This window comes from Cyprinus carpio, chromosome B7 (assembly GCF_018340385.1).
Source record: "Cyprinus carpio isolate SPL01 chromosome B7, ASM1834038v1, whole genome shotgun sequence".
NCBI classification, from domain to species: Eukaryota; Metazoa; Chordata; class Actinopteri; order Cypriniformes; family Cyprinidae; genus Cyprinus; species Cyprinus carpio.
This window is the reverse complement of record NC_056603.1, coordinates 7,682,663-7,697,860: the sequence shown is the minus strand read 5'-3', so window position 1 is coordinate 7,697,860 and position 15,198 is coordinate 7,682,663. Positions and strand designations below refer to the sequence as shown.

General features: G+C 38.7%; 3 protein-coding genes across 5 annotated transcripts; 1 reads left to right on the top strand and 2 right to left on the bottom strand.

Moving 5' to 3' along the window:
• Positions 1 to 88: 88 nt before the first annotated feature.
• Positions 89 to 5,893, bottom strand: mettl3 (methyltransferase like 3). 3 transcript variants are annotated; one of them, XM_042726989.1, is made up of 12 exons: positions 5,875 to 5,893; positions 4,765 to 4,880; positions 4,234 to 4,421; positions 3,395 to 3,850; positions 3,135 to 3,310; positions 2,690 to 2,903; positions 1,573 to 1,760; positions 1,168 to 1,206; positions 978 to 1,086; positions 663 to 728; positions 460 to 572; positions 89 to 317 (listed from the first exon to the last, which is right to left on the bottom strand). In XM_042726989.1, exons 2-12 carry the CDS (start codon positions 4,865 to 4,867, stop codon positions 206 to 208), a joined length of 1,764 nt encoding a protein of 587 aa, XP_042582923.1. In that variant the 5' UTR covers positions 4,868 to 4,880; positions 5,875 to 5,893; the 3' UTR covers positions 89 to 205. The 3 variants fall into 3 exon arrangements, with proteins under 3 accessions (XP_042582923.1, XP_042582922.1, XP_042582921.1); XM_042726988.1 differs by lacking the exon at positions 5,875 to 5,893 and adding an exon at positions 5,066 to 5,200; XM_042726987.1 differs by lacking the exon at positions 5,875 to 5,893 and having other exon boundaries at positions 4,765 to 5,014.
• Positions 5,263 to 6,800, top strand: LOC109100070 (ribonuclease P protein subunit p20-like). Its single transcript, XM_042726992.1, has 2 exons — positions 5,263 to 5,409; positions 6,008 to 6,800. Exon 2 carries the CDS (start codon positions 6,028 to 6,030, stop codon positions 6,487 to 6,489), a length of 462 nt encoding a protein of 153 aa, XP_042582926.1. The 5' UTR covers positions 5,263 to 5,409; positions 6,008 to 6,027; the 3' UTR covers positions 6,490 to 6,800.
• A 428-nt stretch (positions 6,801 to 7,228) lies between these two features.
• Positions 7,229 to 15,198, bottom strand: epoa (erythropoietin a). Its single transcript, XM_042726990.1, is given in 6 exon segments — positions 7,229 to 8,717; positions 9,918 to 10,082; positions 10,203 to 10,289; positions 10,880 to 11,010; positions 15,106 to 15,132; positions 15,135 to 15,198. Coding segments are annotated over 6 exon segments (612 nt in total). The 5' UTR covers positions 15,184 to 15,198; the 3' UTR covers positions 7,229 to 8,564.

Below are 15,198 nucleotides of genomic sequence, written 5' to 3'. Positions count from 1 at the left end.
CTTTTTTCATACTATTCTAACAACAAAGTTGTCTATAAAGAACTACCACTGAAATCATTAATCAGTCTGTATAGAACAACAACAAAAATGTGGTTCAGTGTTTTTATTTAAAAAAAGCAAAGTGGTATAAAAGTGTGTTCTTTTACTCCTGAATCCTGTGGCAGAGTTCAACCAATAGCTGTACATTCTCTCACTAGCCCAGTCCTCACATGTTTTTAGGTTTGGAGATGACTCCGTCAGGGTAGCGCTTCTTAAAACGTGCGACTACTTCAGGGTCTAAAAGGTGAATACCATCCAACTGATTACCAAGAGTTATCCTGGAAAACAAAACAGGGCGCCAAAGATCAGAGAAAACAAGCAAGTTAGCAATAAAGAGAGCAGCACATCTGATTACTTAAAAGTGGACTTAGTCACGTAAGTGATTTGGAAATCAAAAAAGTTCCTGAACGTCTGACTCACCAGTTAGGCTGCACATTGTGTGGTCTCCCAAACAATTCAATCTTTCGTGTACCCGGTGACAAACGCTCAATCATTCCATAAATTTCATCTGGTTTATGACTAGTGGAGCGGACTTTTGTGTAGACAGATGTTCTGTTAGTGCACTGATCATCACTGACTTTAAATTCATCACTGCTTTATCAGTAATAATGGTTATGACTGACCTCTGCCACTATAACATCACAATCAAGGCCTCTGTTAAAACCTTGTGGGTTTCCTTTTACTCCCACCTGAACAAACAAACAGAGAGAAGGAGAGTATAAGTATGGGATAATGTATATTCACAAAAATACCAAGCTGTTTTTAAATGTAATAATAAATGTTTCTTGAGCACCAAACCAGCCTGTTAGCATGAAGGGTCATGCAACACTGAAGACTGGAGCAATGGCTGCTGAAAATTCAATATATGCAGCCATGGTGACCATAACAGACTATAGTGACCCCAACTTTTGAACGCTAGTGTATATTCTCACACATACCAAGCAATGCTCTTTGCCATGATTCAGCCAATGTCCAGTCCTTCCAGTACGAATGATTCTCTGAAGCTGGTTAGTCTTTACCCAGATAATCTCATCGACACGCTCATAGCTAATTGAGGGACAGAAAACGAAAACATTAGTTATATTTAAAGAGATCACCATCACATTTTCCACATGTAAAATCACCTACCCCCATAAGCTCAGACACTCTCTGCCCAGCTCCATAGCTCTGTGAAGACAGAAAATGAACCATCGTTGACCTGCATTTGGACTGTTGCCAAGACTTAAATTTAAATTTAAATTTTTCATATAATTTATTCATAGATGCCTCTTCTTATGGCATGCATATGATAATGGAAAATGTATTCAGACACAGATTTAATCAATTGTGCAGAGTTCAAAAGCTTTAGGAAAATGTAACTCTGGAATATCAAAAACATCTGTGATATAATCACAGATTTTATCACAAGATGATTTGATTTTGTATTTAGGTTTACATTAATCATTGTGGTAAAAGTAATGCAAAATCTTATTACACTTAGACAAAAAAGGGTCTTAAGAAGCTTTGTGTTCGGTCGCTCCCCAGAGCCCCTACCTTCCTGTCACCCAGAGGAAGAGGAAACCGTCATCCTGCAGAATCGGAATGTTGAGTTTCCTCATCTCGTCGTCTGTGAGTGTTCCATATGGAAGCTCCATGTGAATGTCCCATGGTGGGTCGGCCATCACCACGGCGAACTTCCCCAGGATGGACACATCCAGATAACGGATGTCACAGCAAATCCACTGAGAAGGGGTTAAGGTTAGAGGGCATATATCGGTTATGTCTCAAAATAAAAACGCCAATCACAGTTTTAATAAAAATTTGTTTTTGAATATGTAGACAAATACAAGAACAGTGACAGCAAATGTGAGAAAGAAAGAAGAATGCTCTGAAAGCGATTACAGGACAGAAACACATCTAGGGCCAGTTTTACCAGCTGTATAGAAGTTACAACTATTTTTGATGTGAAGTTACAAGACTAAGTTACAACTTACACACTACTTCAGTCCTTTAGACATAGAGGATAACGTTGACATTTACACTTGCTTATAATTAGGGAGCAAAACATATGTGAGTTATATGTGAACGAGTTACTTTGTTAGCGATCCTCAACAAACTCAGATCGTATATGTGGGTATCAGTCCATGTTGTGCATGTCATAAATCAATCATAATATATGTAATTTCTTATTGATTGTGGATAATTAAAAAGTCACGAGTAAGTATTATCGTATTACAATGCAAATGTACTGAAGCATTAGTTACATGAGGCAAAATAAGTTCAAATCAAGGATAATCTGAAATTCACGGCATTGCAACAGAACTTCTGCTCACGTATTTGAAGGCTGCTATTAAATCACTGAGTGTACATGTAATTTGACTATGCAAAACTTTCCAAAGCTTACAACTTATTAGCTACATTCTGCTCAAAAAACGAATGGTGCCACTAAATAAAGTACTGAGTTAGTTTCATGCTAGCTAGTAGCTAAGCCTCTATTGTAGACTTTGCATTCCAGTAGGAGTAGAAACTTATGAACTGGTGCAACCTTACCCAAGAGAACATGTCTATTCCTATATTATAGTGGTTTCAGTGAATTTCAGCTTCTAGTCAATGACTGTATATTATAGCGTAACAGAAGCTGTGGAACAGGTCAATTCTTACGATACTTTACCTGCGAAGGAAACAACTTGCCATCGTTGCTGTCTCCCACAGTGGAGTGCAGTCCAAGCTCAGTGGCCCCTGCCTGGGGCCCCAATGTGTCACCCTCTGCTTCAGGAGGGCTGTCAATCTCATAGTGCACATATTTACAAGTGTCCATGTGGAAGCAAGTATTCAGAAAGGAGCAGTCGCCAAGGCTCTCGTCTGTGTGTTTGTTGATGATTCGCTTAGAAAGTTCAATCATAACACAATACAACAAATGAAGAGTTAAAAAAGGCTAAATTATTTGTTCATAATATGTTCAGATAATATTATCATAATCAATAATTAAAAACGTATTACTGACTTAATGTATAATTACATAGTTAATTCATAGACTATTATAATTCTAATGTATAGACATTGTATATGGTTATTTATTTCAATTACAATTTTTTTAATAGTGTTTGTGAACTGACCTGAAGTGCAGCTTGGTGCAGGGCTGAGGTGTGTCGCCCGACTGCACACACTCTTCTTTCGTCCCATGATCACAGAACTCCTGTACTTGAGCTCTGCCTCGCGAGCGGAACTTCTCCACAATCGACTGTTCCTTTGCCGAACTGGTGTTTAACAGCTCTAGGATCTCTTGGCTCACCTGAGGCACAAGTATACATCCATCAGACTCCACATACACATAAATACACAAGGCTTTTAATGACTTGCTACTTAATTATTAAACCTTTTTGCTTTGTTGTTCCTTAGTGGACTGCTGGCTCAGTAGACTCTCAATCTCCATGTCCAGATGAGATGCTTGCACCTTGCTGCTCCGCCCTTTTTTCTCAGGCCCACCCCCTCCGACTCCAGAGGACCCAGTAAGCTGCGAGCTCGAGGCAGGACCCAGTGAAGCAGAGGATTTTTTAGGAGGTGAAGATGGCGCTTGAAGCAAAGGGGAGGAGCCTGGGGCTCTTTTTTGATGGATGATGTCATCTCCTTTTCTTTTAATGGCAGTTCTCTGTGGCTGGGCTGCGCTGCCAATCATAGCCCATAGTTTGGTGTGGTCAACTGAAGTGACAAGGGTCGAGGAGGAAGAGGACGAGGAGGCAGTGATGGATGGCTGCCGAACTTCAATAAGTTCTTGTGCAGAAAATTTGAGGAGGAGGCTTTGGATGCAGGCATGGGAAACTACAGACTCAGACTGAGTCAATGTTGGAGAGTGAGAAGGACAGAAAGACAAAAATAGATATTAGTATTTCTATAGTATTCACAACAAGTTTAGAAAAATGTGGGAAATCACATTGTCCATATACTTAACAGTTTTAACAACTTTACTATTTTTTCTCTAATGCGGGAGGCAGTAACAATGAGTAGGCCTACATGTCCAGGTATTTGACTGATAGTTGATGATACATGGGACAACTTTTGTTGAGCAATGTTGCTTGGACACTTTCCCACTGAGGATCTGGATACTCTAGATCGGTCGTGGGCCCTGTGTCTTACCCGGTTGCCCGCAACATTGCTCAAAAAGTAGCCCTGTGTATCATCTGCCACAGTGCACACAAGCATGCACACAGATCTTACTGTGTTTAGCTGGTTGGTGATAGCTAGGGAATCAGTTGGGAGAGAAAGACTCAGTTCAGACAGGTATCCCAGCAGCCTCTTCTCTAGTTCCGGGTCTGGAGGCTGCTCGGTGTCCACTTGCGGAGGACTCTGAAGCGCCGGTCCAGGGCTGTCGCTCCTTGCGGATCCACCCTCAACACCTCCAACCTCTGTTAAAAACAAAACCTAATGGTTGGAAAGATGCACATACAGTAGGTGGCACCACAGACCCACTAAGTTCACTATTGCAAAAAATACACCTGATTCATTCTTCCTTTGGCATGCATTTAAAGTTGCACTTTCAGCATCAGGATGCCACACTTCGGACAGAATCCTGTGTGGTCTCTATATTCAGCATTTGATATCAAGCTAATAAATGTATGAACAACATGGTTTGTAATGGTGACTCTCATTAAATATCCAGGTTGTATTTTTTTAACAAGTAAATTAATTGCTATTTATGGTACAGGTAATAGTTCTGCAGATCTCACAGCATGTAGTTTATCAACACACCGATGCCCAGTGGCGTTGTGTCTTTCCTTCTCCTCTGCAGCCTCTCTCGCAGGGAATCCAGCTGCTTTTTGTGCGCCTGGATGTGACTCCATGTGTCTGACATGGCTTATATGAAACTAGATAAACAGTCAAATAAAGACAGACAAATTAAACAGATATTTCATAAAGTTCAGTTCACTTCCAGTAATCCAGCGCTGAGTGACTATAAGTTTCTCTCCATGCACACAACGCCGCTAAACTCAGAGAATTTCAAAATAAAAGACCTTCACGACGCGATAATCGCAATTTTAGCAATACTCACTTTTAAAATGCGGTGGGACACATAGACACGGTTTATTTTATTATGATTAATTTATAATTATTTAATATACGACATGAAGAAATATATACGTTTCATCCAAGAATAGAGCAGTATGTATTATGTAATCGGTATCAGTTCCTGTGTAAGTGAGAGGTCTTCCGGTACACGAGGAGCGAAGATAAACCTGCAGATACCAGATACGTAGATGTTGGTGGTAAATGCACCTTTAAGTTGGTTTGACAACCGCCAATAAAATTAAAATAATAATAATAAGAAAATACGCAGATTCATTTATTTACCAGCTAGTTACAGTGCAGCCGAGAAACAAGATAATCTAATTCAAGGTACTACTCACGCTCAAAAACAAAAATATTATAGAAATGAATGTAGCATATTGATAATGACGGTAACGAATTAGTTATTTCTAGGAAATTGAGAACAGGTTCCATAAAAAAAAACAAACAAACAAAAAAAAATGCCAGAACCGAATGTTTAAGTAGTGAAAAACAGTAGTAGTGTTTTATTTATTTCTGTTTAGCGGCGCAGTAACGATGTACAGTGAGTAAAACAAACCTTGCGACTGACCGGTGTATAACGATTCATGAACGATGACTCACTCGAGTCGGTTCTTTTTAATGAATCAATAACATACAACGTAACGTTAGTCCGATTCCGAACCCGATTGACTCGTATGAGCCGATTCTTTTGAGTCAATCAAAAGACTAATGAATCAGTAGCCATTCATTTAGCTATTTTGAACTATTTGATATGTAAACATAAATGTGCATATATCGACTCGAGCTGCTAACCTTAGTGCCAATTTATAACATTTATAAGTGTTCACAGGTCTGCCTGTGTGTCATTTTCACTCAATGAACAAAATAAAAATAAATAGATCATCATTAAACGTTGATTAACGGGTGTCTTGTTCTTTTGGTACAGTGCTTTTCCCGTGATTAGACATGGCCGAGCCACGCAGCCCGGTGTCCGCTCCTGTAGCCCACAACCCGATGGTGCTGCCCGCCCCAGAGGGCTCAGCGCTTGAGATGGACCCGATGGAGTACACCCTCCGCAAACGTCTGCCGCGCAAGCTGCCCAAACGACGGAACGACGTCTACGTCAACATGAAAACAGACTTCAAGGCCCAGCTGGCGAGGTGTCAGAAACTTCTGGACGCTCATAGGGAAATCTGCATCCACGGTCTGGGACTGGCCATCAACCGGGCCATTAACATCGCCCTGCAGCTCCAGACGTCCAGCCAGGGTGCGCTGCAGCTGGCGGCCAACACATCCACCGTAGAGCTCATAGATGATCTGGAGCCCGATGACCCGGATGAGGCGGGGGAGCCGCTGACACGCACCCGTAATAACTCCGCGATACACATCAAGGTGTTTTATCCCAACCCAACTTCTAAGACTCAATAAACATCAATGTTACGTTTCGAGTTATGTGTGAGTGGTTTAAAAGTGATGTCTGTTTTAATTTGTATGACTTCTGTTTTGGTTCAGCCTGAGGCTTATTTAATGAATTGCTGTGGTGTTCTTGACTGTTTCATTTGAGACACAATGTAGAAAGGAAATGTGCCGAATCATATGTTTTTCCCACTTTCGGAAACAGAAATCAGTTTATGTATTTGTTTTTTCTCATGTATAGTGAACTTGTTGTAACCAAAAGATCATGCATCAGTTGTGTTTTAAAGCTCAGTTAAATGGAAAGTATAAAGACTTTGCTTTTTTCCTCTTTTTGTGTTCATAGTTATAGTCTATTTTAAGGGTCATTTATTTTACTATTATTTAATAGTAGTAAATAATATTATTATAAGTTATAACTTAAGAATAATACCTATTTTCCCTCTGTAAAATGCTATTGGCTTATAATGACAGATTTGACAAGGGTCTGCTTTCACCAAGTGTGTGGCCATAAAACGGGGCACAGATGCCATAAAACAATAATATGTATTACTTTCTGAGTGGGAACTGGAGATGGCATGTTAGCAAGGTTGGAGTGAACAGCTATGCTGAAATATTTCTGAAAGATGCAGCTGATTTGTCTGAGGGCTGATCAGTAATAGATCAGATTGAAATGTTTGTCCAGCCATTCTTGACCAAACTAAAAGAGCAGATATTTTGGTGGCAAGTAGGGTGAAAAGGAATGACACAAAGGGGTTTTCAAAAATATTTAGTGGTGTGACTAAATTCCTTCAGTGGAAACATGACAAAAATACTTGCAATACTTATTTTATAATCCTGTTATGTCTTAGGCATAATGTATGCCTAGTTCTCTCTCCCATAGCTAAAAAAGTACTTGTTTTCACCTCAAATTCTTCGAGAATTCACATTGGAATCACATGTATTTACAGCATTGTGAGCAGTGTATTGACATTCTCAGCAGAGATGCTTCATAAGACAAAAAGAAAAACTTCCTCTCTCCTTGTTTTTACAGTTCTATTTTTTAGCTAAAAATAATTATTTGTATTTGAATACCGAATGACTTTGTGATGAAAGAACCACACAACAGCAAAACAGCAGGAAAAAACATCTACAAACATACTTTGTTGCATCTAGACAGAGACTGATTGACAGATTAAAAAAAAAAAAAGAAAAACAAACAAGTTATACAGAAAAAGAGAAACAAAATGCCAACCTTACGATCATTTCCCGAAGGCAAATATGCAGCGTCGTGCGTGAAGTGGAAGCAGGCCAGGATGTTCGTCATACACACACTAATCAATATTTTCCTGGCAGCGACGTTATCTGCACAAGACCGCGTAATTCAGACATGAGCTAACACAGAGCCTCATCAGCTCTCACGAAAGCTTCCAATTCCCCCGACGCAAGCAGCAATCTAGTCCCTCTTCCTGTTCACCCCAACTGACCCGTAAGAATTCAGCATTACAACCTTCCTCCCCGAAGCTTGAAACATTCCCTGCAGCATTCACAAAAGTCACACACATACGTAACACTGCAATGAATATAAAACCTACAGTGCATATTTGATATTGATAAATAGGCTTCTCTATCAACAGTTCAATGTTTGGAGGTGCTTGAGGCCACAGTAAATGGAGGAAGAGAGGTCTTCACTTGAATAGCTTCAGAAAAGAACCTGCGAAAGCAAGTGATTCCAGCTCTAAGAAATATCATCTATATAAATAATGACAATTTTATAAGCAATACAAAAAGTCCCAGATAAACTTCCCAGTTGAGCTGGGCAAGTGCCAACAGTCATACGGTGAAAGAGGAGTGATTTCTTGAAGTGTCATGATTGCGTCGGGTTGATTTTGCTTGGTGACGCAGGTGAGTCTGCTAAGGCTCAACACGGAGAGAGAAGACAGCCAAAGGGGGCGCTTGGCATTCTGGGGGATGTCTTCTTTTCCCTTTGTGAGTAAATTTTTCAAAGTGCTACAACTCCCAGTCATTCAAAACCCGTCAACATATCCTTTGTAATCGCCCGTTATCCTGCCCTCCTGATATGAGGAGCTCCAATTGCTCAAAATTGTCTATCAGCTGACACCTTGATGGCAGATAGGTGCACTGCGAGTCAGAAGACGCACTTTTCCCCGCAGGAAGTTGATGTGGACCTGAAACAGCTCTGAGATCGAGGATACTATCTGCATCTCCTTGTCTTCTCCACCACTGGTAGGAGGTACATATTCCTGAGAGACAGAGGGAAACGGGTTAAAGAGTAATAATGCAGTGCAACTAATACTGTGTCACAAACAGCGTTACATTTTAGACACTCATATTCATGCGTTTAAATTCTGAATAATGTTTGTGTACTGACTGGAAGAAAAAAAAATTGGTAGAAAACCGCAAAACCACTGGTGATTTTCTACTGGAATATTTTCCAATAAGTTTCAGAGAAATCCTTTCTTTTACTTCACACAAAAATGACCGAACTGGAGAAATTCAGCATTACATCACTTACTCACCAATAGATCCTCTGCAGTGAGTGGGATTGTATCAGCTGTTTGGACTCTCATTCTGACGGCACCCATTCACTGCAGAGGATCCAATGGTGAGCAAATGAGGTAATGCTACATTTCTCCAAATCTGTCCTGATAAAGAAACAAACTCATCTGTCATGGATGTCCTGAGCATTCTTTAACATGACACAATACAATGCTTAATTTCAGAATATGGGAAAACACTTCTCAAAACAGAAAATCCCTTTATATTAACACAGTATATTGGACCCTATTTATTTATTTTTTCAGCTGAGAGTGTAGTCCCATAGCCGCTGCTTGTTTTTATCTAGCAATACACAATCACTGTAAAGTGACGAACATGCTTTCTTCCTGAAGTTGGCATAAGTTTATAGTACACTACACTTGATTAGCATAACATCCATGTTATGCTTTCCTGTTCCTGTAGCTTGAGTGGTAGAGCATGACGGTCACAGGGTTTGATTCTCAGAAAACAAATAAGCTGATCTAATTTATGTATGTTGAATGTAATGTACAGCTTAAATGCACTGTACACTTGCTTTGGATATAAGGGTCTGCCAAATGCATGCATGTTTGTGTAAATTTGGTTCTGCTAATGAAAAATGTAATTCTAAAACACAGTGGTTCAAAAGTTTACTCAGCAAGAACACAAAAAGTTACAAAGAACCTAGAAAGAAGCACATGTGTTTTTAACATTGACAATAATAAGAAATGTTACAAATTAGCATATTAGAATGATTTCTGAAGGAACATGTGACACTGAAGACAGGAGTAATGACCTTTTAAAATATATTAAAATAGAAAACAGTTATTTCAACTGTAATAACATTTCACAATATAACTGCTTTGAATCTATAACTGCAGCCCTGGTGAGCACTTCTCTTTCTCCAAGTGACCTGTGTAACTCACCGGTATGCTGAGACTTCGCAGCACTTGTCTGATGCTCGCAATGTTGCTAATACTGGCATCTACGTGGGACTGCAGCACGTCAGTCTGATTAGATGCCTGTAATGAGCTGATGGCCTCGTTCAGCACGTGTAAGCCTGACTGGACCTCCTGAGCTCGCTCCTCTATCTGAAGTGACATACAGAATATATTCATAAAGGAATGGGATAACCACATTATTTATTAAGTTAAGGTATTCATCTATATTATATTAAAATCTTCACAACAGTAACATGCAGGACAACTCACATTCATTGCTTCCCAGACATCAAAATCAACTCTTGTCAGAGGAACAGTGAAGTTTGTTGCAATGCTGCAAGCATCCTTACAGGCTCTCTGCAACAGCAAAAACATTCAAGTCAAGTTTTATTAATACAGCACTTTACGCAACAGAAATGGTTTCAAAGCAGCGTAACAGTACTACACAAGAAAATAACAGTATTAATGTTGCAAACCCCTTAAATTATAAAACAAATACAACAAAGCGTGTGCAAAGTTAATCAAAATATGAAACAAGTTTAATTCAGCTATAAGCAGATCTACAGAAGGCAACAGTGTCATTATTTTCAAGTAATTTAGATTCAATTAATTTCAATAACAGTGTTGCAGAGTTCATCAGTTATAAAATTTAGCTATAAAACAGCTCTACAGACAAATTATCCAGCTTAAGTTATTTTAAAGTCATGTTATATTCAGTGGGAATTCTTTCGGTGGGTAAGGAGTTGTTCACAAGTGTTCAAAAACAGCTAGAGAGGGCGCACGGGAAGAGGACAGATTGCACACTTGGCATTGCAAATATGTTTGTCCGATGCATGTGTAAAATTAAAGAATTGCACAGATGAAACGCAAGAAAGTGAGCTGCTTGGAATTACAATGAAACGTGTTCATAAAAGCACAGCTTCAGCCATCATGTGCATGTCTCTCACCATAGCAGCCTCAGCATCCCAAGCCTCCTTAATGAAATGGTCGAGGACGCGCAGGTCACAGATGGGGCGTAATGGGGAGGACAGGCCTGGACGGGTCCACTCCAGCACCATCAGCAGTAAGGCAAAGAGTCCTGGCACGCATAGAACAAATGAAGGTCAGTTTAAAACTGATTTAAAAAAAAAAAAGAAGACTTTTACACTTCTACTATCTAGCAAGAGACTAGCAGCACTCAAGCCAAGACAATCAGATTCCAAAACAGTTTCTTCCCACAGACACAGGCTATCAGATATAACAAAAACCCACTCTCCAAACCCCCTTCCTACCAAAGTCACTGTTATACAGACACAGCAGTGACTTCAAGACACTTAAATACGGGAAACAAATATTAACAATATTGTACAAAATTATTTATGATGCATAAAATGGTTCAATATAAAATATTTAAATGTTGAAAACAATAAATTGCTTTGAATCATAATTGAACAAATATTACATTTATTCAATTTGTAATTACAGTTTAATTATGCTTTATGTTAAATAAAACAGGGGTTGTATTTGATTTCAGTTTGACATTATCAAATAATTACGGGTGGATATACTCACTAAATACATTACCACTTAATACTTAAAAATAACAACAAACCTGACTTTGATTTTATCTTAAAGAGACTAAAGCAAATGTGCTATTAACGCATGGTAACAAGACTTGCCACAAGGCGGAGCACTGCTACGTTTAGGTAAAGAAATATATGAAGTGATTTTGTATTAATATGAAATACTTCTGCCCATCTGGAACCTGAACTACAGCTTTTCTAGCCAATGGATGAACACGGAAACTCTAACTCAACCATCCCATCTGTAGTCCAGCACCTGTTTATGCAGTCCTCAATTTTCCCTTTGTCTTTAGACATGTTCACATCAAGAAATGATAACTACAAAGATAACTATACCAGTAACTATATTAACATCCACACCAGTGCACGATAATGTTCTGCTTATTTTATGGACATGCTTCAGTTATGTCAATTATATCTGTTGCTTTCAATGCTCAAGCTGCATGATGGATTATGACTGGCTCATTGATTCCAATGATGTTTTTCTTCTGTGTCGTTATCATTACAGTTACGGTGCGAACTTCCCTATTCTCACAGAATTAGAGCCATTATTAAATATTTATAATTACAGTTACCATCTTTGGTGTGACCTGGTCTTTAGATTCTATGATTTCCAGTTAAAATATGAAGTGCCACTCTGTTACTTGTTGCTCTACATTACAAGATTAAAATGCCTCAATTTGTAAAAGTGAAAGATTTCCATCATGTGCATGCTGTAAATAACCATTTGATTGCATTCTCTGTCTAAGATAAATAAACCAATGACTGTAAAAAAACGAACTAAAAACCACCAAATATCATAACCAAGAAACCAGCCACCAACATTATGCCCTGAAAAAGCAGAAAATTCTCTTCATGAAGAAAAAGACACACCAGCACAATGCTGAATCCTCTGCCTATCTGAAATAAAGAGACAGATTACACAGAAAGAGTGTTTGTGTATGTCTGGTCTGCAGCATCTAATCCTCGATCACATGCGTGTCAGATTGTGTGAAACCTAAGGTCTGAGTCAAAGCAAAAATGAAACGATAAAAATACATATTTGCAGTGGCAACAAATGGTAATTCTAATTTCTTCCTATTGCTTCCTAAGCCACACTTGTGTACATTTAGGGCAGATAAGTACTGCATGAATAAGTATTCATTCTATGTAGTTAGTCATGTGATATTCTGGCATTTATGTCTTATTGGAAATTTTTGAATGCAGTCTTTCAGCTTTAGCGGGCTATGACGCAATAGGTCTCTTATCAATGCAGATGTACCCTCTGGAGATGCTCTGGTTTTGAGCACATGTTATGAAGAACTCCAGGTTGGGTCAAAATTTAGTGTAGAACATCAATGATCAGAATTTTCTTTAGATTTTGAGATGAGCGGATGTGATTCCTCTTTTGGCCTCAGCTTGAGAAATCACTTTACTGCTGATCTTGGCAGAGAATGGCGTCTTGTCACAAAGGCAACAGAAGTTCTGTTGACACCATGACCTGTCGAAAATCCAAGAACTGTCTGAATGCTACAGAACGCACGTCCACCATGTAATCAGACCATCTCAAACAGCTTTTCTAGGAACTAGACCTATATTTCGTCTGACCAAGACTCTGGCATTTTGCAGGCACGTAATTTAATTAAGCGTGGCCTCCCACGCTTAAACATATGAGCATAGAGCTCTATTTATTTTAGGCAGCCCCCCACCTCCATCTCTCATAGTGACCCAGCCACTTCAAGGTCACTTAGAGACCACCATGCATGGATGCTGTTGCCTTCCCCCATATATACATTTGTTTTAGTTACTGTTCAAACGTTTGGGGATCGGTGAGACTTTCATGTTTTCAAAAGAAGTCTCTAATTCTCACCAACACTGCATTTATTTACTCAAAACTATAGTAAAAACAGTAATTTTGTGTTTATATTATTATTACCATTTAAAAGAACTGGTTTATTTTTAAAATATACTTTGAAATGTAATTTATTCCTGTGATGACAAAGCTGAATTTCCAGAAGCCATTACTCCAGTTTTCAGTGTCACATGATCCTTCAGAAATCAGTCTAATATGCTGATTTGCTGCATTTCTTATTATTATCATCACAGTTAAAAACAGCTCTTTCTGCTTAATATTATTTTGTAGATCGTGATACATTTATTTCAGGATGTTTTGAACAACATGCACTTAATTTTTGTGAAACTGAAATTGTGCTGAACAATGTAAAAGTTTTTTTTTTTTTAAACTAACAGAGCCCCGAATTTTAGAATGGTACATTATTTTACTGGGTTATAACATATAATAAATAATATAATAGAAATAATCATAAAAAAAGAGTGAAATCTTGAATTGCAACCATTAGGTAAAGCCAAGGACATGGCAACTTAAAAATATCAATTTCTGCATGTATACATTGACTACCTGAATACATATCCACTACATCAATAAAAGAAAGATATTTCAAGTTTTTAAAGTGTATTTTGGAAATAGAAATTATAGAAAGTAACACAACAAAGAAGAGCTCAATCAGGAAAATACAATTAAACCATGATCTACAATGTTTCTCATTGCATTTCTTTTTCTTACAGGTAAAATCATTGGAGAAGCCATGTGTGATCATCCCATGATCTGCACTTGAGATTTTTCTGCAAAGTCATTTTCTCATTTTCAGAACAGAATTTGTAAGTCCATTGTCAACTTTTGATGATGCAGCACTTTTACACTGAGTCAGCTCTCACAGTAATGTAAAACTCATGTTTAATAAAGATGCTAAGTCATGCATGGGAAAGTCCAACACAAATAGACTGCAAACCGAGAGCTCAAAATAATTTGCCTAACTTCCTTGGTCAATAATACCTTTAAAAAAAGTGATGTGACTGATCACTATGGAAATCACAGTTTTAAATCAATTTATTATATATGCACAATATTATAATTGCACAAATTACACTTTCGCGTAAAGCATGTTGCCTTTTGTAGTGTCATAATAATATGATTTGTGACTGTTTGTATTTTGCCTCTCCTATCAATGTATGCTATATAAACGTTTAACGTTTTGCTTGCTATTCATTGCATTCGATATGAATTTTACTCGACAAAACAACAAAAACGCAATTTTCCACTTGTGTTGCTAAATGCATGTTAAAACAGTAGGAATCAGTTTGATAAAAGTATAAATATCTTACCTGAACCGTGAAACATTCGCAAAACAACTTGGCATTTTTCAAACACATGATTAAAAATGAGAAATATCGCGCAAAGACTGCTCAACTGGTGGCACAAAAGACATGGATAGCCTCGAGCACAGACGCATCCAGCCCTACGCGCTGCTTCCAAGCACTCTGTGGGACAGACGCACACGCGATCAAATACAATGACACCGTCCCTTCCCACGAGGCACGTACTGCGATCCGCTCGGCTGTGCAGCACCCTATTGGCAAGCTTTCTATGAATGTAAATTCCCCCTCACTCCACGAAAGCGCACCGCGACTAAGCAGAAAAGGTGGACCTCTCTCATTAATGTTCAGAAAGAGGTGGAGAAAGGACTTGTCTCCCATCAGACGGCTACAAAACGTTAAACCTCAGGCGGGATAAAAAAAAAAAAGACTGAGGCCTTTTGATTTAGGCTACTCACTGGTTATCTGCATCTCAGTAGCTATCTAGTCCTCACAGGATCCTCTCCGTTCCGTCCATAGCTCCGTCTATTGCCCATTAATTGCAACCGAAG

What these genes read in the sequence shown, in the direction of transcription:
- mettl3 (XM_042726989.1), bottom strand. Translation starts at nt 4,867, where the DNA reads ATGTCAGACACATGGAGTCACATCCAGGCGCACAAAAAGCAGCTGGAT. An exon ending in AGGAACAACAAAGCAAAAAG is followed by an intron (nt 3,311 to 3,394) that starts GTTTAATAATTA and finishes CTTGTGCCTCAG; the next exon opens with GTGAGCCAAGAGATCCTAGA. An exon ending in ATGGCAAAGAGCATTGCTTG is followed by an intron (nt 729 to 977) that starts GTATGTGTGAGA and finishes TTGTTTGTTCAG; the next exon opens with GTGGGAGTAAAAGGAAACCC.
- LOC109100070 (XM_042726992.1), top strand. Translation starts at nt 6,028, where the DNA reads ATGGCCGAGCCACGCAGCCCGGTGTCCGCTCCTGTAGCCCACAACCCG.